We start from the raw sequence: 20,808 nt of genomic DNA, 5'->3' as shown, positions 1-20,808 counted from the left end.
GCTTGCTAGGCCATTTCAGAAGGCAGTTAGGAATCAAACACATATCGGCCTTATCTGGAGGTCCCCAGCATCACAGATGCCTGTCTTCAGCCAATTTGATTCACTCCACTTGTTATCAAGAAACGGGCTGAAGGCATTGGACACTGCAAAGGCTATGGGCCCTGACAATATTCCAGCAATAGTACTGAACATATATGCTCCAGAACTTGCCACACCCCTAGCCAAGCTGTTCCAGTACAGCTACAGCACTGGTATCCACCCGGCAATGTGGAAAATTGCCCAGAAATGTCCTGTACACAAAAAGCAGGACAAATCCAACCTGGCCAATTAGCAGCCCATCAGTCTACTCTCGATCATCAGTAAAGTAATGGAAGGGGTATTCGGCAGTGCTATAAAGCGGCACTTGCTGAGCAATAACCTGCTCACTGACGCTCAATTTTGTTTCCGCCAGGGTCACTCAGCTCTTGACCTCATTACAGTCTTAATTCAAACATGGACAAAAGAGCTGAACTCCAGAGGTGAGGTGAGAGTGACTGCCCTTAACATCAAGGCAGCATTTGACAGAGTGTGGCATCAAGGAGCCCGAGCAAAACTGGAGTCAATGGGAATCAGGGGGAAAACTCTCCACTGGTTGGACTCATACCTAGAACAAAGGAAGATGGTTGTGGTTGTTGGAGGTCAGTCACCTCAGTTCCAGGATATCATTGCAGGAGTTCCTCAGGATAGTGTCCTCGGCCCAACCATCTTCAGCTGCTTCATCAATGACCTTCCTTCCATCAGAAGGTCAGAAGTGGGAATGGTCACTGATGATCGTACAATATTCAGCATCATTCGCGACTCCTCAGACACTGAAGCAGTCCATGTTCAAATGCAGCAAGACCTGGACAATATCCAGGCTGAGCTGACAAGTGGCAAGTAGCATTCACGCCACACAAGTATCAGGCAATGTCCATCTCCAACAAGAGAGAATCCAACCATCGCCTCTTGACATTCAAGGGCAATTAGGGATGGGCAATAAATGCTGGCCTAGCCAGCGACGCCCATATCCCATAAATGAACAAAAAAAAGAAAAATATTTGCTATTGTTGAATTCCCCCACTATCAACATCCTGGGGTTTACCGTTGAGCAGAAACTAAACTGGACTAGCCATATAAACACTATGGCTACAAGAGCAGGTCAGAAGCTAGGAATTCTGTGGCAAGAAAATGACCCCCTGACTCCCCAAAGCCTGTCCACAATCTACAAGGCACAAGTCAGGAGTGTGATAGAATATTCTCCCCTTACTTGGAGGACTGCAGCTCCAACAATTCTCAAGAAGCTCGACACCATCCAGGACAAAGCAACCCACTTGATTGGCACCCCATCCACAAACATTCACTCCCTCCACCACTAGCGCACAGTAGCAGCAGTGTGTACCATCTACAAGATGCATTGCAGGAATGTACCAAGGCTCCTTCGACAGCCCCTTCCAAACCCACCACATCTACCATCTAGAAGGACAAGGGCAGCAGATAGTTGAGAACACCACCCCCTGGAAGTTCCCCTCCAAGTCACTCACCATCCTGACTTGGAAATATATCGCCATTCCTTTACAGTCACTGGGTCAAAATCCTGGAACTCCCTTCCTAACAGCACTGTGGGTGTACATACATCACATGGACTGCAGCGGTTCAAGAAGGCAGCTCACCAACACCTTTTTAAGGGCAACTAGGGATGGGCAATAAATGCTGGCCAACCAGCGATGCCCACGACCTATGAATGAATAAAAAAGCTCCTGGGCCAGGGGTCACATGTAATCTAGACCAGATAAGGAAATCAGATTTCCTTCACTAAAGGGCATTAGTGAACCAGATGGGTTTTTATGACAATGGATGATAGCTAATGGTGATCATTAGGCTAGTTTTCCATTCCAGATTCATTAATCAATTGAACTTTATTCATTCATTGCATTTCTATTCCACCAGCTTCCATGTTGACCTCATGTTTCCAGCCCATTATCGTGAGCCTCTGGATTACTAGTCCAGTGATGCTACCGCTACACCACCATCTCCGCAATATTAATGCTCCAGAACTATAATGGATTAAAGGATCAAACTGTGAGGGGAGGTTGCACAAATCGGTTTCTATTCCCTTGAATGCGGAGGTTGAGGGGTGAGCCAATTGAACTATCTAAATTCTGAAGGGGTTCAATTTGGTAAATACAGAGAAACTCCTTGCCTAGCGGGGAGATTGAGCACAAAGGGGTGTAATCTAAAAGCGAAAGCTAAAGTCTTTAGCCAATTAGGAAGCATTTTTTCACACACACAGTAGTGGAAATCTGGAACTGATCCAAACTAAAGGCTGTGGATGCTGGATCAACTCAAATTTTCACAGCTCAAATTAGGTAAGGAGTTGAAAAAAGGAATTGAGCTACACATAAGCCCAATCTTATCTAATTGCCTGGCGCAACAGGCTTCAGGGATTGAATAAGCTGATAAAAACAAAAAGCTAAAAGCTACTGCGGATGCTGGAAATCCAAAACAAAACAAAAACAGAATTACCTGGAAGACGCTGAGGTGGAGGTGGTGGTTGAGGAGGCTGAGGTGGAGGTGGTGGCTGAGGAGGCAGAGGTGGAGGTAGTGACTGAGGAGGCTGAGGTGGTGGCAGTGGCTGAGGAGGCTGAGGTGGAGGCGGTGGCTGAGGAGGCTGAGGTGGAGGTAGTGTCTGAGGAGGCTGAGGTGGAGGTGGTGTCTGAGGAGGCTGAGGTGGAGGCGGTGGCTGAGGAGGCAGAGGTGGAGGTGGTGGCTGAGGAGGCTGAGGTGGAGGCAGTGGCTGAGGAGGCTGAGGTGGAGGTGGTGGTTGAGGAGGCTGAGGTGGAGGTGGTGTCTGAGGAGGCTGAGGTGGAGGTAGTGGCTGAGGAGGCTGAGGTGGTGGCAGTGGCTGAGGAGGCTGATGTGGAGGTGGTGGCTGAGGAGGCTGAGGTGGAGGTGGTGGTTGAGGAGGCTGAGGTGGAGGTGGTGACTGAGGAGGCTGAGGTGGAGGTAGTGGCTGAGGAGGCTGAGGTGGAGGTAGTGGCTGAGGAGGCTGAGGTGGAGGTGTTGGCTATGGAGGCTGAGGTGGAGGTAGTGACTGAGGAGGCTGAGGTGGAGGTGGAGGTGATGTCTGAGGAGGCTGAGGTGGAGGTGGTGTCTGAGGAGGCTGAGGTGGAGGTGGTGTCTGAGGAGGCTGAGGTGGAGGTGGTGGCTGAGGAGGCTGAGGTGGAGGTGGTTTCTGAGGAGGCTGAGGTGGAGGTGGTTGCCGAGGCGATGGAGGGAGTGAGTGTGGTGGTGGAGGAGGAGACATCAGCAGCGGCAGCAGCAGAGACAGTGTCTGAGGCTGAGGAGAGGGAGGCAGCGGCTGTGACAGTGACAGAGCGAGAAGCAGCGAAGGCGGCAGCAGCAAAGGCTGAGGCCACAGTGACGGAGGCTGTGGAGACGGAGGTGGAGGTGGGGCAGAGGCAGTGAGGAGATGGTACGAGACCAGGAGCAGCAACAAAACCTGCCTTGTGGTTTGTGAGGCTCAGGGCAATGGCGACTGGGAGTTGATATCTTCCATGTGCCATGTGTGTGTGTCCGAGTCAGCGCCCCGGGCCACACTGCTTCTGCCCGGTTAGGGCGCTTCAGTGGAGTCCGACTCCAGTCCAGTGCCACCCAGCTCACATTCCCGAGGACAGGGGATGGAACCTGCCCAGTGCCAGGATCAGCTGCTTGGGAAGATCGGGAGGTGGGAAGTAGAGAAGGCAGCCGACCAGCAAAAGGTGGAGGATATCTCCAGGATTAATGACTGTCTCCAAGAAGAAACTCTTGTAGCCTTCAGGCAGGGTAGATATATGTTAAAAACAAAAAACTACTGCGGATGCTGGAAATCCAAAACAAAAACAGAATTACCTGGAAAAACTCAGCAGGTCTGGTAGCATCGGTGGAGAAGAAAAGAGTCGACGTTTCGAGTCCACATGACCCTTCAACAGAACTGAGTTTAGTTAGGAGAGGGGTGAAATATAAGCTGGTTTAAGGTGGGGCCGGGGGGAGAGATGTTGAGGGTTGGGTGGTTGTAGGGACAAGCAAGCAGTGATAGGAGCAGATAATCAAAAGATGTCACAGACAAAAGGATCAAAGAGGTGTTGAAGGTGGTGATATTATCTAAGAAAATGTGCTAATTAAGAATGGATGGCAGGACACTCAAGGTACAGCTCTAGTGGGGTGCTGCTTCATGCTCTTGTCGGGACCTGGAAAAATTTATTAATTTTGCTTCCAATCTCCACCCCTCCATCATTTTCACATGGTCCATCTCTGACACTTCTCTTCCCTTCCTTGACCTCTCTGTCTCAATTTCCGATGATAGACTGTCCACCAATATCCATTACAAGCCTACCGACTCCCACAGCTACCTCGACTACAGCTCCTCACACCCCGCTTCCTGTAAGGACTCCATCCCATTCTCTCAGTTCCTTCGCCTCCGTCACATCTGTTCTGATGATGCTACCTTCAAAAACAGTTCCTCTGACATGTCCTCCTTCTTCCTTAACCGAGGTTTTCCACCCACAGTGGTTGACAGGTCCCTCAACCGTGTCCAGCCCATATCCCACGCACCCGCCCTCACGCCTTCTCCTCCCTCCCAGAAACATGATAGGGTCCCCCTTGTCCTCACTTATCACCCCACCAGCCTCCGCATTCAAAGGATCATCCTCCGCCATTTCCACCAACTCCAGCATGATACCACCACCAAACACATCTTCCCTTCACCCCCCCGGCGGCATTCCGTAGGGATCGTTCCCACCAGGACACCCTGGTCCACTCCTCCATCACCCCCTACTCCTCAACTCCCACCTATGGCACCTCCCCATGCCCATGCAGAAGATGCAACACCTGCCCCTTCACTTCACTTGTCTGTGACATCTTTTGATTATCTGCTCCTATCACTGCTTGCTTGTCCCTACAACCACCCACCCCCCACCCCCCCCACTTCTCTCCCCCCACCCCCCCACCTTAAACCAGCTTATATTTCACCCCTCTCCTAACTATTATCAGTTCTGTTGAAGGGTCATGAGGACTCGAAACGTCAACTTTGCTCTTCTCCACCGATGCTGCCAGACCTGAGTTTTTCCAGGTATTTCTGTTTTTGTTTTAAATCAAACTTTTATTCTGAGTGTTTTGTCTGGAGTCAATTCCAAGCAGTGTAGACAATGTCCGTGTTTTAATTGTGTGAGGCTGTCCTTGTTTTTCACAATAAAATTTGCCCAGCTTTTACTCAACTTTTATTCTGAGTGTTTTTTCTGAGCTTATGGAGATGCAACCTCATATTCTGCTGAAATGCACATATTAATCCAAGGCCCATACATCACACACACACATGCACACACACACACATACACACACACAAATATCCTCAATCACCCACACACATGCACACACACAAACATGGGAATGCGTGATTTCAGTTCATTATTGACATTCTTAATCCTCATTTGGGCCCTGCAATATATAAGTGCACCAGCAATAAACACCAACAGATAAACGGGAAAAGTAACCAGTTTGGACCAGTACTACTTACATCACCAGTATTGCTGGCTGTTCCTACTGGGCGACCGGTAATACCGGCGATATTGACAGTTTTACTGGTCCCACCTAGTTCAGAACTGGTCTTCATTTACCAGTTTGGAATTGGGATCTACTGGTGCCAGTATTACAGGGACTTCCCTCTGGGAATGACAATAAATGAATGTGTTTCTCAACCCACTGCATTGTCAACCTGAGGTCCATTGCTTTAGACTTGTAAGAGTGAAGACTTTACCCATGTGGAACAGATTGCCTTTAGAGGCCTGAGTTTCCTTCCGGTTTCAATGGTTGAAAACTTTTTGTTGTGTACAGAATGGTGAGGGTGGATGTTCAATCCTAAATGAACGTAGTTCAGTTTAAGCTCAATTCATCAACTCCACAAATAATTTAATGGTTGATGACCAACGTAAATAAAGAGTTAAACTCTGAAAAAAATGTTTTCAAAGCTGTTGCACCTTGTCATGTAGATGGTGGCTTGAAAACACAAGAAAAATGTGTTGCTATTCTCAGGGTTGAGGTGTGACTGAAACCTGTGAATGTACAATAGGTAAAAACAAAAAGCTAAAAGCTACTGCGGATGCTGGAAATCCAAAACAAAAACAGAACCACCTGGAAAAACTCAGCAAGTCTGGCAGCATCGGCGGTGAAGAAATCAGTTAATGTTTCGAGCCTTCATGGCCCTTCGGCAGAACTGCAGCATAGTTTCAACAAGGGAGAAATATAAATTGGTTTAAGGTGGGTGGCGGGGGGCGGGGGAAGAGACACATTGAGGGTGTGGTGTGAGCAGATAATCAAAAGATGTCACAGACAAAAGGGTCAAAGAGGTGTTGAAGGTGGTGGTCTTTGTCTGAGAAAAGTGCTAATTAAGAATGGAAAACAGGATATTCAAAGTACAGCTCTAGTGGGGGTGGGGTGGAAAGACTAAAGGTTTTAGTTTTAGATTTAAAAATAATGGAAATAGGTGGGGAAAGAAGAATCTATATAAATTATTGAAAAAAAAAGTGGGTGGGGGGGGAAAAGAAATGGGGTGGGGATGGGGGGAGGGGGAGTTTAAGATCTAAAGTTGTTGAATTCAATATTCAGCCCAGAGGACTGTAAAGTGCCTAGTCGGAAGATGAGGTGCTGTTCCTCCAGTTTGCGTTGGGCTTCACTGGAACAATGCAGCAAGCCAAGGACAGACATGTTGGCAAGAGAACAGGGTGGAGTGTTAAAATGGCAAGCGACAGGGAGGTTTGGGTCTTTCTTGCGGACAGACCGCAGGTGTTCCGCAAAACGGTCGCCCAGTTTGCGTTTGGTCTCTCCAATGTAGAGGAGACCGCATTGGGAGCAACGAATGCAGTAGACTAAGTTAGGGGAAATGCAAGTGAAATGCTGCTTCACTTGAAAGGAGTGTTTGGGCCCTTGGACGGTGAGGAGAGAGGAAGTGAAGGGGCAGGTGTTGCATCTTCTGCGTGGGCATGGGGAGGTGCCATAAGTGGGGGTTGAGGAGTAGGGGGTGATGGAGGAGTGGACCAGGGTGTCCCGGAGGGAACGATCCCTACGGAATGCCGTCAAGGGGGGTGAAGGGAAGATGTGTTTGGTGGTGGCATCATGCTGGAGTTGGCGGAAATGGCGGAGGATGATCCTTTGAATGCGGAGGCTGGTGGGGTGATAAGTGAGGACAAGGGGGACCCTATCATGTTTCTGGGAAGGAGGAGAAGGCGTGAGGGAGGATGCACGGGATATGGGCCGGACACGGTTGAGGGACCTGTCAACGACCGTGGATGGAAAACCTCGGTTATGGAAGAAGGAGGACATGTCAGAGGAGCTGTTTTTGAAGGTAGCGTCATCAGAACAGATGCGACGGAGGCGAAGGAACTGAGAGAATGGGATGGAGTCTTTACAGGAAGCGGGGTGTGAGGAGCTGTAGTCGAGGTAGCTGTGGGAGTCGGTAGGCTTGTAATGGATATTGGTGGACAGTCTATCATCAGAAATTGAGACAGAGAGGTCAAGGAAGGGAAGAGAAGTGTCAGAGATGGGCCATGTGAAGATGATGGAGGGGTGGAGATTGGAAGCAAAATTAATAAATTTTTCCAGGTCCCGACGAGAGCATGAAGCAGCACCGAAGTAATCATCGATGTACCGGAGAAAGAGTTGTGGGAGGGGGCCGGAGTAGGACTGGAACAAGGAATGTTCCACATACCCCATAAAGAGACAGGCATAGCTGGGGCCCATGCGGGTACCCATAGCCACACCTTTTATTTGGAGGAAGTGAGAGGAGTTAAAGGAGAAATCGTTCAGTGTGAGAACAAGTTCAGCCAGACGGAGGAGAGTAGTGGTGGATGGGGATTGTTGGGGCCTCTGTTCAAGGAAGAAGCTAAGGGCCCTCAGACCATCCTGGTGGGGGATGGAGGTGTAGAGGGATTGGACATCCATGGTGAAGAGGAAGCGGTTGGGGCCATGGAACTGGAAATTGTTGATGTGACGTAAGGTGTCAGAGGAATCACGGATGTAGGTGGGAAGGGACTGGACAAGGGGAGAGAGAAGGGAGTCAAGATAGTGAGAAATGAGTTCCGTGGGGCAGGAACAGGCTGACACGATCGGTCTGCCAGGACAGTTCTGTTTGTGGATTTTGGGTAGGAGGTAGAAGCGGGCCGTCCGAGGTTGGGCGACTATCAAGTTGGAAGCTGTGGGAGGAAGATCTCCAGAGGAGATGAGGTCAGTGACAGTCCTGGAAACAATGGCTTGATGTTCTGTGGTGGGGTCATGGTCCAGGGAGAGGTAGGAGGAAGTGTCTGCGAGTTGACGCTCAGCCTCCGCGAGGTAGAGGTCAATGCGCCAGACAACAACAGTACCACCCTTGTCAGCGGGTTTGATGACAATGTTGGGGTTGGACCTGAGAGAACGGAGTGCAGTGAGTTCAGAGAGAGACAGATTAGAATGGGTGAGAGGAGCAGAGAAATTGAGACGGCTAATGTCACGCCGACAGTTCTCAATGAAAAGATCAAGAGAAGGTAAGAATCCAGAGGGAGGGGTCCAAGTGGAGGGAGAATATTGGAGGTGGGTAAAAGGATGCGTTGAACGGGGAGAGGACTCCTGCCCAAAGAAGTGAGCACGGAGACGAAGACGGCGGAAGAAGAGTTCAGCATCATGCCGAGCCCGAAATTCATTGAGATGAGGGCGTAAGGGTATGAAACTAAGTCCTTTGCTGAGCACTGAACGTTCAGCATCGGAGAGGGGAAGGTCAGGGGGTATAGTGAATACGCGGCTGGGGCTGGGATTGGAAGATGGGGTGAGGATGGAGGGACAAGCAGGGGTGGAGGGTCCCAGATGGGTGTTGGAGTCGATGAGTACAATAGGTGTTAGTCACAAAATGAAGGGTTGTGTTTGCAAATGGGGGAAGATGAAAAACTGCATTGTTACAGGGCTTAATCCTAATGGGCAAACATCATGGGCACTGATCCATTTATTGGGCTCCATGTGGTGCAGATGGAAGAAACCGTGAACTGGTGAAGCGGGGGTCATACGAACCACACCAGGGGCAAATTATCCCAGACGGAGGCATTTCAGAGCTGGGTATATTTCATGAATCAATGAGAGAAGGAGAGGCTAAAGATAAGAGAAAACTTATGGATTGACCTGAAGAAACAGTCACCAGTTAAATTGTGCTGTGAAGTGAAGTTACAGTTCCTACAGCTCTGAGCATTTATTTACATTCCAGTGGGTGGCTGATATCTCAGGAGTCAATGGAATTCTCATCAACAGTTGCACCAGGGACATTACAGAATTCACAGAGGGTCACAGAGGGGAGACTTCAGCCTGAGTGAGACAGAGACCAAGGGAGTGTATTTGGGAATTTGGTTCAAAGTGGGAATTGGGCACACAGGGGGAAAGAGTTGTGCTAGTTAAGGTTTACTGCAAGAAGTGTGACTTAGAATAGAGTGCTGGGAGTTGGGAAGCTAAGAGAGTTAGGGAAGGAAGGGAGAGAGCTGCTCTTTTGCTTCTGCTTTCTAACTTCCTCAGCCTTCAGGAAGTGGTCGGGCTCTGCTACAGGAGAAGGAGCTGGTTATTGGGTGAGTATCTGGTAAGTGACTAAGGTTTATTCTAGTCCTAAGTTTCAAAATTGTCTCGCAACTGAGGGAAAGCTTAATAAAATATATAAAAACAAAAGTAGCATATATAATTGAATAAAATAATTAAATAGCTAATTAGAACAGATTGAGGATGTCAGGATAGGTGATGTGTCACAGCTGCAGCATGTGAGATCTGCTGGATGCCAGTTTGATCGAGGGCAAACACATTGGCAGTAAGTGTTTGAAGTTTAAGCAGCTTCGGCTCAGAACAGAGTCTGCGACGCATCAGGGAGAAGGAAAGTTACCTGGATTCTTTGTGCCAGGAGGCAATCACACCTCTGAGGACAGGGTGAGTGTGACTGTGAGTGAGGCAGGTAAAGGGACTCAGAGGAGCCTCAATATTTACAATTGTCTAAAAGGCCTGAGGTTTTCTCAGCTTGTATGGACAAGAGCAGGGGAGGGGAGCAGGGGGGATAAGCTAACTGACCATGGCACCAAGGCACAGGAAGTCATCCAAGTGGGGGGAGCAAACAGGAATGTAGTGGTAGTGAGGGATAGTATAGTCAGAGGGATTGACACCGTTCTCTGCAGCAAACAGCGTGAGTCCACACGACCATGTTGCCTGACCGGTGTCAGGGTGTGGGACGTCGGGTCGGGGCTGGGGAGGAACTTGCATTGGGAGGGGGAGCACCCAGTCATCGTGCTCCATGTAAGCACCAACGACATAGGCAGGACAAAGAAGGAGGTTCTGCACAATCAGTATGAGGAGCGAGGCACCAGATTAAGAAGCAGAACCTCAAAGGCCATAACCTATGGATTATTACCTGAGCCATGTGCAAATTGGCACGGGACAAATCAGACTCAGGAGGTGAATGTGGCTCAGAGACTGGTGTGGAAGAAGTGGGTTCTGGTTTGTGGGGCACAAGAGCCAGTACTGGGGAAAGTGGAATCTGTACCATTGGGACGGTCTACACCTGAACCGTGCTGGGACCAGTGTTCTGGCGAGCCACATAACTAGGGAAGTAGAGAGGGTTTTAAACTAAATAGTGGGGCAACAGATCATATTCAGGATAATGTTGTAATTCAATGAGCAGATACAAGTCAAAAGAAAAAGGTAATATTAGGAAAAATGAAAAACAGACACTGACAAGGGGGGATAGAGAGAACAAATCTAATAGTAAATTAACAGATGAAACTAAAGGTTATAAAAAGCATAAAAGGATAAAACTAAAAGCTCTGTATCTGAATGCACGTAGAATTCAAAACAAAACAGATGAACTGAGAGCGCACATAGAAATAAATAATTAATTACAATTTGATAGCCATTACGGAGACATGGCTGCAGGAGGACATGCATTGGGATGTGAATATTGAAGGGTACAGGGTACTTAGGAAGGACAGGAAGCGAGGAAAAGGTGTAGCGGTAGCTCTGTTAGTGAATGATGGTATTAGTACAAGAGAGGAAGAAATAATTGGAGCTTGTCAGAAAGTCATGATGATAATCATGGGAGATTTTAATTTACATATAGACTGGAAAAGTCAGATGGGCAAAGATAGCCTAGCTGAGGAGTATATTGAATGTTTTCAAGATGGTTTCTGAGAACGGCATGTTCTGGGTTCAACCAGACAGGAGGCTATACTAGACCTGCTATTGTGCAATGAGATGGGAGGAATTAACAATCTCACCGTGAAGATGCACCGAGGAAACAATGACCATAATAGTAAGAATTTTACATTCAGTTTGAGGGTGAGAGCAGTGGGTCTGAGTCTAAGGTCGGGATTTTCGGGCCCTGTTGCTGGTGAGACTCGCTGTGGGGGAGGCAGATCCCCAGACAGAAGCCCCACTGACTTGCGACGGGACCGGAAGGGCCAGCGAGCAGGTGTGGAAAATCCCGCTGTAAGATTTTAAACTTAAATAAGGGCAATTATAAAGACATGAAAGCTGGGATGGCTAACATGAATTGTCAAAATAGATCAAGGGACAGGTCAATCGAGATGCAGTGGCTCATATTTAATGGGATATTTCAGAATGCACATTCCAACGAGTAAGAAAAAGTCCAAGTGACGGACACACCATCCGTGGTTAACTTGAAAGGTTAAACAGAGTATCAAACTCAAAGCAAAAGCATATAATTCTGCAAAGAGGGGTGGCAGGTCAGAAGATAGGACAGAATATAAGGAACAGAAAAGAATAACTAAAAGACTAATAAGAAGGGAAAATTTAGTTTATGAGAGAAAGCTAGCCAGGAATATAACAACAGATAGTAAGAGTTTTTATAAATATTTAAAAAAAAAGAGTGAACAAAGTGTGTGCTGGTCCTATAGAAGGTGAGCCTGGAGAATTGATAATGGAAAACAAGGAGATGGCAGATGAATTGAACAGGCATTTTGCACCAGTCATAGGGAAAATGTTAGAAGCAATTATTAAATAAGTTATAGCAGGGCACTTGGATAAGGTCATGGTGATCAGGCAGAGTCAACATGGTTTTGTGAAAGGGAAATCTGTTTAATCATTTTCTTGGAGGAATGCTTTCCAATTTGCTGATGACACAAAGATAGGTAGAAAGTAAGTTGCGAAGAGGACATAAGGAGGCTACAAAAAGATATAGATAGGTTTAGACAGTGGGCAAAGATCTGGAAAATGGAGCATAATGTGGGAAAATGTAAACTTGTCCATTTTGGCAGGAAGAATAAAAGAGAAGCATGTTATCTTAATGGTGAGAGATTGCAGCGCTCTGAGGTGAAAAGGGATCTGCCTGTCCTAGTGCACGAATCACAAAAGGTTAGTATGCAGGGACCGCAAGTCATTAGGAAAGCTGATAGAATGATTTCAATTATTGTGAGGGGATTGAATACAAAAGTAGGGAAGTTATTCTGCATCTGCATAGGGCACTAGTGAGACCATATCTGGAGGACTCTGTACAGTATTGGTCACATTATTAAAGGAAGGATGTAAATGGATTGGAAGCAATTCAGAGAAGGTTTACCAGGCTAATACCAGGAATGGGTGGATTGTCTAATGAGGAAAGGTTGGACAGACTAGGCTTCTATCTGCTGGAGTTTAGAAGAGTAAGAGGCGACTTGATTGAAACAAATAAGTTCCTGAGGGGACTTGACAGGGTGGGTGCGGAGAGGATGTTTCCTCTTGTGGGAAAATGAGGGGTCACCCATTTAGAACAGACAGTAGGTGATTTTTTTTAACTCAGAGGGTCGTGAGTCTTTGGAAATCTCTTCCTGAAAAGGTGGTGAAGGGGAGTCTTCGAATATTTTTAAGGCAGATGTGGAGTGGCACAAATCAGCAGTAACTTGTGGCAATTCACGATTCATTGGCTTTTCTCTTCATCGCCAAAAGTTGCTGACTGATTTTCACATTAAAAGAGGTGTTTGTTGTTCATACCCCATTATATTTTCACTAAGTTCTAGCCCAATGTTATAGAGTTGATTTTCCAGGCAACTTTTCTGGGTGGAAACATTGAACTTTATTTCCAAGACAGCAGCAGCAGCTACATGTGTGTATCTAACTCTATAACTAAAGGAGAACTCCCCGTGGAGGTTCCCCATGCTGCAAACTGGTTGGTTTTCGCAGATCATGTTCTCTTACAACAAAGGAATATTCTTAATCTTACAGTCCTACGTTGATCAAAACTATAATTATTACATTCCTCACCCTTTAACTTTTCTGTACATTTTGTATTTACAAGGATGTTTATCTCATGACATAAAATTTTTACACAGGTCGTGAAATTATAAGTTTAGTCTTTCAAGTGGTTTCCTGATCCATGTGGAATGTCATAGCTTCACGACCTCCGATTCTTTGTCAGGAACCACAGTCTCTGGAATAACATCAGGTACCTCATTAGGCACAGGCATATCAGTGTCGTCCACTCCGACAGAGACATCGGGCATGACTATCCTTGGCTGTACAATTTAAACAGGAACCACAGGTTCAACAATGGCTACAGGTGGAACATCATTTTGTGGGGTATCTCCATTCTTTTTAAATCAATCAGGTGTTTACGGGGGATCCGCAAAGATTAGCAAATAAAACCAAAATATTAAGAAATCTCTGTATTCAATTGGACAACTAAATTTCAGAAATGACAAAAATGCTTCTGTTCCTGTGGGGATTGTGGAAATTGGGAGGGGGATCCTGTTCCAACTCACCTCACAATTCAGTATAAATACTCGCTCGGGTCACCGTTATCCATATGTTCTAACTTTTTAACATTCTTGTTTTCGGGATTTTATATCCTTTCAATGAAAATTAGTTTAGTTCTTTTGTTAAATATAACTGACAGAAGTTCAAGTTCTTAGGGGTCAGATTTCACCAGCTGCCTTACTGTGGTTTCATGACCTGGCTTCCTGCTATCTTCTTCCTCATTTAAATTCCCTGTATCATTTATATTAGACACTTATTTCGACGTGAGAAACAAGAGCTGAGTGTCTGGAAACAAGTTCTGCCCTGATCTTTGTGAACAAAACGATGTGGATTTTGATTCTCCTCATTTGTTCTCTGCCCGGTGAGTGACAGCCAGAGCTGCATATTCCGATGATCTGAGTTGGTTTAACTCTCGTGCACTGGTTATACAGCAGATGTTTAAATATTTGGAGACGTGCAAAGGCACAGAAGAGGTCTTGGGCACAGTGGGTAGTGTCTCTGTATCTGAGTCAGAAGCTCTGTGTTCGAGTCCCACTTCTGTTCTTATTGGGAATGGAAGGCGCGTTCTAACCAGGACCAACAGGTTGATTATCAACCTGAAAATCGTCCAACAGACCTAAGGCTGGAGGGAAGAGGGTGAGAGATCCCAGTCCGACATGCTTGATGTGGAGTGGTGCCGCTCATTCTGTTGTCTCCGGAGGTTAGTGACCTGTTCCAGGGAAAACAAGCTTTGGAAAGCAAAAGTAAAGATGTGCTTTGTCTGCCGCATCCGACTCTAGATGTGGGAAATCTCCTAAATCTAAAGGCACAAAATAGTCAGCAAAACCAAATGAATAATAATTGTGAAGTATTTTATTCCCTTGTGAATTTACTATCACACCATGGGAATAGTTAACAAATAAACTGAGCTGCATTATTAATTGTGAATGATAAGTAAAGGAGAACTTAATTTTCAAAAAGTTATGCAAGCAAAATTTTGAAAATGAGAACCTGTTTTAATTGGTAATTTTCAATATAATCTGATGTCCAGTATACACTGAAGACTGCAGCGGTAATTATCCCACAAATAAAACATGTCCCAAGTTTGCAATTAGTTCTGTTTTTTAAAGTACAGTTGATGAAATATTGTTTTATGAGGCTCTCTCAGTAACACTGTTCCTCACTGGTAGATGGTTGGTCTACATAACCCTTCTCATAAATGGCCTTTTCTTCTTCATTCTTTAACTTTAAGAAACTAGATTTTGCTCATCACTCAGTATTGCCACCTCTCCATCATTTTCGATGAATCTATTTTATAACACACAATGTTAAACTCCCAGCCCCATCTGCTCTAAGCCACAACTTTAACCGCCCTAAAATATTTTGTGCCTCTAGCTTATCAATTTTATGCAGAATACTTGATGTACTTGTGGTCAGGCAACTGAATCATGTTTCTGTCTGTTTGGCAATCTACTTCTTTTCAATCCTTCCTCTTTCTGATCTGATCTCTTTCCCATTCCCTTTTCATCTGTAACTTTCCCTGTATCTTTTTCCTTTTCTTCAATTCTCTCTAGCATTTAATTATTTTCAATCGCTCTTTTGTTATTTTAGTGCAAACTCTTTCCCCACAGCATGAGTTTCTCTCCCAGCAAGGCCATTGGTCTCATGAATGTTCAAGTCAAGGCATCCAAATCCCTACCTCAGGAATCCATCCATCCTACAAGGACACCTATCACACAACCTCTCAAACATTCAAGGCCTTCAAATCCTACCTTTTGACGTCCCCAACACATTCAAGATCTGAACACCCCCTCCTGCAAGGACCCAACCCTCCCCCGCACCCCACCCACCTCAGATCAGAGCAGGGAACTGTCAGCTCCTGTGTCCCCCTCCACACTGCTCCCCACCCGACTGCAAATCAGGCCTGTCAATGAAGCTGGTTTCTGGCTGTGGAACCTCTTGATTATGTCATACACAGTCTGGGGTTAAACTCCACAGTATGAGGCAGAACCCCAATTTACAGGTACCCCTCACTCTACCAGCCCTTGCCAATAAGTCAAGAAAATGCCCCAAATATCTCACGAGTAAATCATTGTCTGTGACGTGCTTTGGAACACAGTGAGGCTCTGATAAGGGTCTATATGAATGATTACTCTCATCACAAATTTGATGGAATTTAACTCATTAAAATCTATCTGTTTGAATTAAGCAGTTATTTCCTGTTCAATTTCTGAAATGTTGTCTCCTCAGTTTCAGGTGCATTGTGGGCAAAAGAGACAGTAACAGGAGTTGTGGGAAGAGCGATCACAATAGAATGTCACTATGATGCACGGCGGTACAAGTCACATATAAAATATTGGTGTCATGGCTGGACTCACCAGTGTCATGTTGTAGCATCGACAAATTGGCGAAATGGAAGAATATCGGTCACAGATAACAAGTCACGACCAATATTTACTGTTACTATGGAGGATCTTCACTCAGGAGATACAGGATGGTACAGCTGTGGTATTGAAAAAACTGGCTATGATCCAATGTTTGCTGTGTGGCTACAAATATCTTACGGTACATTTCTTACTGATTTTCTTTATTATTCTCGACTGAAATGTCTGATCAATGTTTTATCTGGAAGGAAACATGACAGCTCTGATATCCCGAGGCTCCACAGCAATGCAGAGTCTTAAAGGTAAAGGGCAGAGGTCGGGAAATCCGACTCATGTTACCCAAACCCAATTCATGGCCTGTCCAACATGTCAGAGTTGAACTTTACAAGTGAACTAAACGGAAATTGAAAAGTTGTTTGGATGGTAAAAGAAGCCTCTTTATTAATTGTTGAGACATTGGGCTGGATTTTCAGCCTCAAAGTGGGTAGGGGGAATTCGGAAAATTCCCCGCTCGGCCTTGGAAGAATGTGCCCACAAAGGTGGGATTTCCATTGCTGGGAGCTGTGCCCGGGCTGCAGTCTGGCCCAGCCACACCAGGAAGAAATGCAGAGGCAGCCACAGGGGCTGCCGGCTGCGGAGACAGGCTGTTTAAAAGGCCCCTCCTTAATGCCGTTGGACTTTGTAACAGTTAAAATCAAAACACAAAGGCCCTTCATCCCTCACCCCTCACAGCCCACAAAGGGGGTGGGTGTAAGGGGTAAATTTGTCATGAGGGGGCTTGAAGGCAGGTGGAAGTGTACAGCTTGCAGTCAGGAGCATGAGGGGGTATAAGGCGTGGTCCTACATTTTTCCTGTTGTAGATTTTCCCAGTGGGCAATAAGGAAGCAGCAGTGGACACAGGGTAATTATTGCTGCATTTGCCTGATTTTTAAGGAGCTTCATGAATTGTCATTGCGATCTCTCCTTGGTTCCATTCAGGAAGCTGGGTGAACCCAGGTTTTGGCATTAGATTCAAATGTACCATGAAATATCATTAGGATTCAGCAATTAATTTATTTACATTTCTAACCCACCAATCTAAAGAGGCTTCTGCACAACCAGCCAAGCATGTCAGAGATAAACACAGAGGTCAGCATCTTGAGTCAGGTTCCAGATGTGACATTCCACATGTTAACCCTGACCCCATCCACATAAACTGCTCCGAGTCAAAGCTCCTTCTGTTATGGCACGACAGATGGTAAATGCCAAGCTGCTCAAATCCCAGAGGGAAACGTGAAACAGCTGCCAAAATGGTTTCTCCAATTTGTATAGTATGAGGAGTGGTTCTGAAATCAGGAAATGATTTCCCCGAATACGTGTGATGATTTTATTGTAAAGTAAACATTTATTAAAAGAATAAAGGAAAAAAGACACAATTACATTTAAACACAAGAATAGATTCACACAGTAAACAGCACTTTAAAACAGTTCCACAAATATTAACCTAGCTAACCTCAGAGCTAATCTTTCTCTTTTATGTTCAGCAACTATCATTATAGATTTAAAAAGCTATAGAAGTCCAGTAATTTTACCACACAGTGCTTTTACCTTGGGGTGTCCTCTGAGGCTGACAGCAACTGGGTCTTCAGGTCTGGGCCTTGTTCACACTGTCTCCTGGGAGTTCTGACCAGCTACACTGCTGTCTTCAGGGAGATCTGGCCAACCATCCTGCAGTGTTCTGGGAGATCTAAGCAGCTACCCCATCACATAGGCTTCAGTATTCCCTTAAATGCGTTTCTTCCCTTTGATCCCTCTTTGTTGCAACCAGTCTGTACAGAAATGCTTTTTTCCCAGGATTGATTAAATCAATCTTCACTTTACCTCTTGGACTTGTAAAACCAAACTTACCCTATCTTTATGTCACTTCCTTACACCTTTTTACAACCTGCATATATCCCCCTTTGATCTAAAACAACTCAATTCAAACTATTCCTGTTATTGCTTCATGTACAAATCTGTTGAAGTTTTTTTTGTTCATTAACATATCAAAACCACTTCTTACTGTTGACTTTTGACCCTATCCACTGATGAGGCAGTCCAAGTCATGGAACCATAACCTTAAATCTGGAGTTAGGCTCGTCAGGGATGTCGGGAACACTTCTTCACGCAAAGTATAGTGGAAATCTGGAACACTCTCCTCCAAAAAGCTCTTGAGCTCAATTGAAAATTTCAAAACTGATTGACAGATTTTATCTGGTAGAAATATTCGGGTTATGGGACCCAGGTAGGTAAATGGACATAAGATACTGGTCAGTTGTGATTTAATTGAATTGTGGAACAGGCTGAAGGGGCTGCATGTCCGGATCCCTTTTCCATGTTCTGGACCACCGGTTAATTTTTCAGTGATCTGAGCCTTGTGAGTAACAATGTGCTGAGAAACAAGCTCATAAACAGTTAGCATTTCAAAGAGACACTTTTCAATCACCAGGCAAACGGTGACCTGTGTCGTTTCAGAGTACAGTTTGGGACAGTGAAAGCAGTGAAGGCTTGCCAAACCTTATTAAAAATGTTGGTGAAAGTGTCACTTTTCTCTGGCTAATTCCTTGATCAAAGAGGGAATTTTAATTCCAACTCCCCCATCCTGCATCTGGTTGAAGCATGATGGGATTTGCTGGATCCAGAACCTTCTCCAGGACAGCTTGTGATCCAGGAGACACACGAAAGCTTCACCCCCACCCCCAGGCAAATGTTTTATACAATTTCTCCCTCCCCATGATTGCCCAATCCTGCCCCAAGAAGCAAAGCCACCCCAACTCCCTCCTCTCTGCTGTGCTCCGAGGCCACATTCCCACCAATTTCCAAACTGTTACCGTAACTTTCCTACTTGGGAACCAGCCAAACTTTCAATCAGTGTGCAAGAATTCTGGTGACATTTCGCTGTTAAATTCAGCAAAAACTCAACATTCCTGGTATTTCCAGCTTTCTCAACACCCCACACACAGTCCCCCCACTCGTCTCCACGTACCAGGGTTGAAGTGTTCTATCGCAGCATGCAGAGAACCAGAGCCAATCACATTTACATTCTTATCCAAAGCTACAAAACGTGTAACCGATATCTGACAACATTTTGCCTTCATTTTCCCCTGTGCTTCCCTTAGATTCTCTCCAACTAATTCACATTCAACTCACAAACAATGAAACAGCATTGGAGGCTCACTACCAGCTACAAAGAGATATTGTTCACCATGATTTTCATGTTAACATATCCTCAGTATCATTGCTGCTGTTCTGATCTGGAGACCTGATTTGTTCTGATATAATGGCTGAAAGGGTAACTCAGGCCTCTAAGAGGATGGAGAGATATGGGGATGGATTTTTAAAAAGTATATTGTCAAGATTAGAGGTGGGCGGGTGTGAATTTTGGCACCGCTGGTCTCCATGCCAATTTACCATTACAACACCAAACCCCAAACATTTTGAAAGTGGGTGGCTTGCAGTCAAGTGGTGGGCAGCTAACTTAGCAAATAACATTTACCAAAGGGGCCAATTAAAGACCCATTCCTGTGCCCACTGGGATTTCATTCGGCAATGCAAGCAGACCACATTGCCCCTTCAGGATCATGGCCCGGCAACCGCCGGGTTTTGAAACATAAAATAAACTTACCTGGACTTGCCCCTTGCTGTCTCCATGCTCAGGTCAGCAACTCCCACCTCTCCTGGTGAGGCCCTCTAGCATCAGGAGCCCGCCCACTGTCCCTGATTGGATGGTGAGCCCAGTTCCAGGTTTTCAATTGGCTGGAATATTGAAAATTGCATTGGGCATACCTAAAGAATGTTGAATGGTGTCAGGACCTGGAACTATCTCCCATGTCCAGTTCCCAAACCCAAATTAAACATCCACCCCATAGAGTGGTAGATGTGTTGGTGAGGTTCCAACAAGGCAGACCCAGGCTGAGATTAAGTGCAAAGTTTGAAGTGTATTTGATTATTAAATGTTCAGTATCTGAATGTTTCTTTCTATCCAACAGAACCCGTGTCTGTTCCTGTGCTTAGATTTTCAACACCATTAAATGTCTCATGTTCTGGGGGTTCAGTGTCTGTCTCCTGTGAGTCTGTGCAGGGATCCCTCCCCATTCAGTACACATGGTATGAAAAGACCCTGTCTGAAGATTCAAATTTCTCTGACACCAATAAACTGGATCTACATTGTCAATCCTTCAAACAGCAACATCATCAATATTACTGCACAGCCTCGAATAATCAGGGAAAAAAATCCAGTGACACTGTTAACGTGTCAAAGATCAGTGAAACAGGGATAAGCTACAGTTATGTGATACAAATTGGAAACATTGGTAAGTGTTACTTTATACAAACAATGTGGCGAATGAATTTTTTAAATTCATGTCTATCCAAACTGGTCACTGGTTCAGTTCCTTCAGTCAATCTGAGAAATTGCAACTGGCCAAATTCACTCTCTCTGGTTCCTCAAACATTCTGAACAAGGTCACTAAGTTGCATTTTTCATGAAAAATGGAAAGGATCATAAAATATCCCCAAAACATGCAGAAATATTGCAGAATCTCCAACAAACCCATCAAATCAAAATAGCATTTGATTGACAGAGATTTCATAAAGCAATTTGTCTATTTCCAGCAGATGGAATTGTGAAATGCAACCTCCA

General features: G+C 45.5%; 1 protein-coding gene across 1 annotated transcript in view; it reads left to right on the top strand.

Moving 5' to 3' along the window:
- The window catches only part of LOC144684059 (uncharacterized), a 177,933-nt gene that overhangs the window by 56,129 nt on the left and 100,996 nt on the right, over positions 1-20,808 (top strand). Inside the window, exons 4-5 of the mRNA XM_078547773.1 lie at positions 16,015-16,329; positions 20,156-20,431. Of these exons, the coding sequence (XP_078403899.1) occupies positions 16,015-16,329; positions 20,156-20,431 (591 nt within the window). The remainder of the gene's footprint in view (positions 1-16,014; positions 16,330-20,155; positions 20,432-20,808) is intronic.

This window comes from Cetorhinus maximus, chromosome 8 (genome assembly GCF_964194155.1).
Source record: "Cetorhinus maximus chromosome 8, sCetMax3.hap1.1, whole genome shotgun sequence".
Taxonomy (NCBI): Eukaryota; Metazoa; Chordata; class Chondrichthyes; order Lamniformes; family Cetorhinidae; genus Cetorhinus; species Cetorhinus maximus.
The sequence above is the reverse complement of the archived record's forward strand: the minus strand, read 5'-3'. Positions and strand labels throughout refer to the sequence as shown.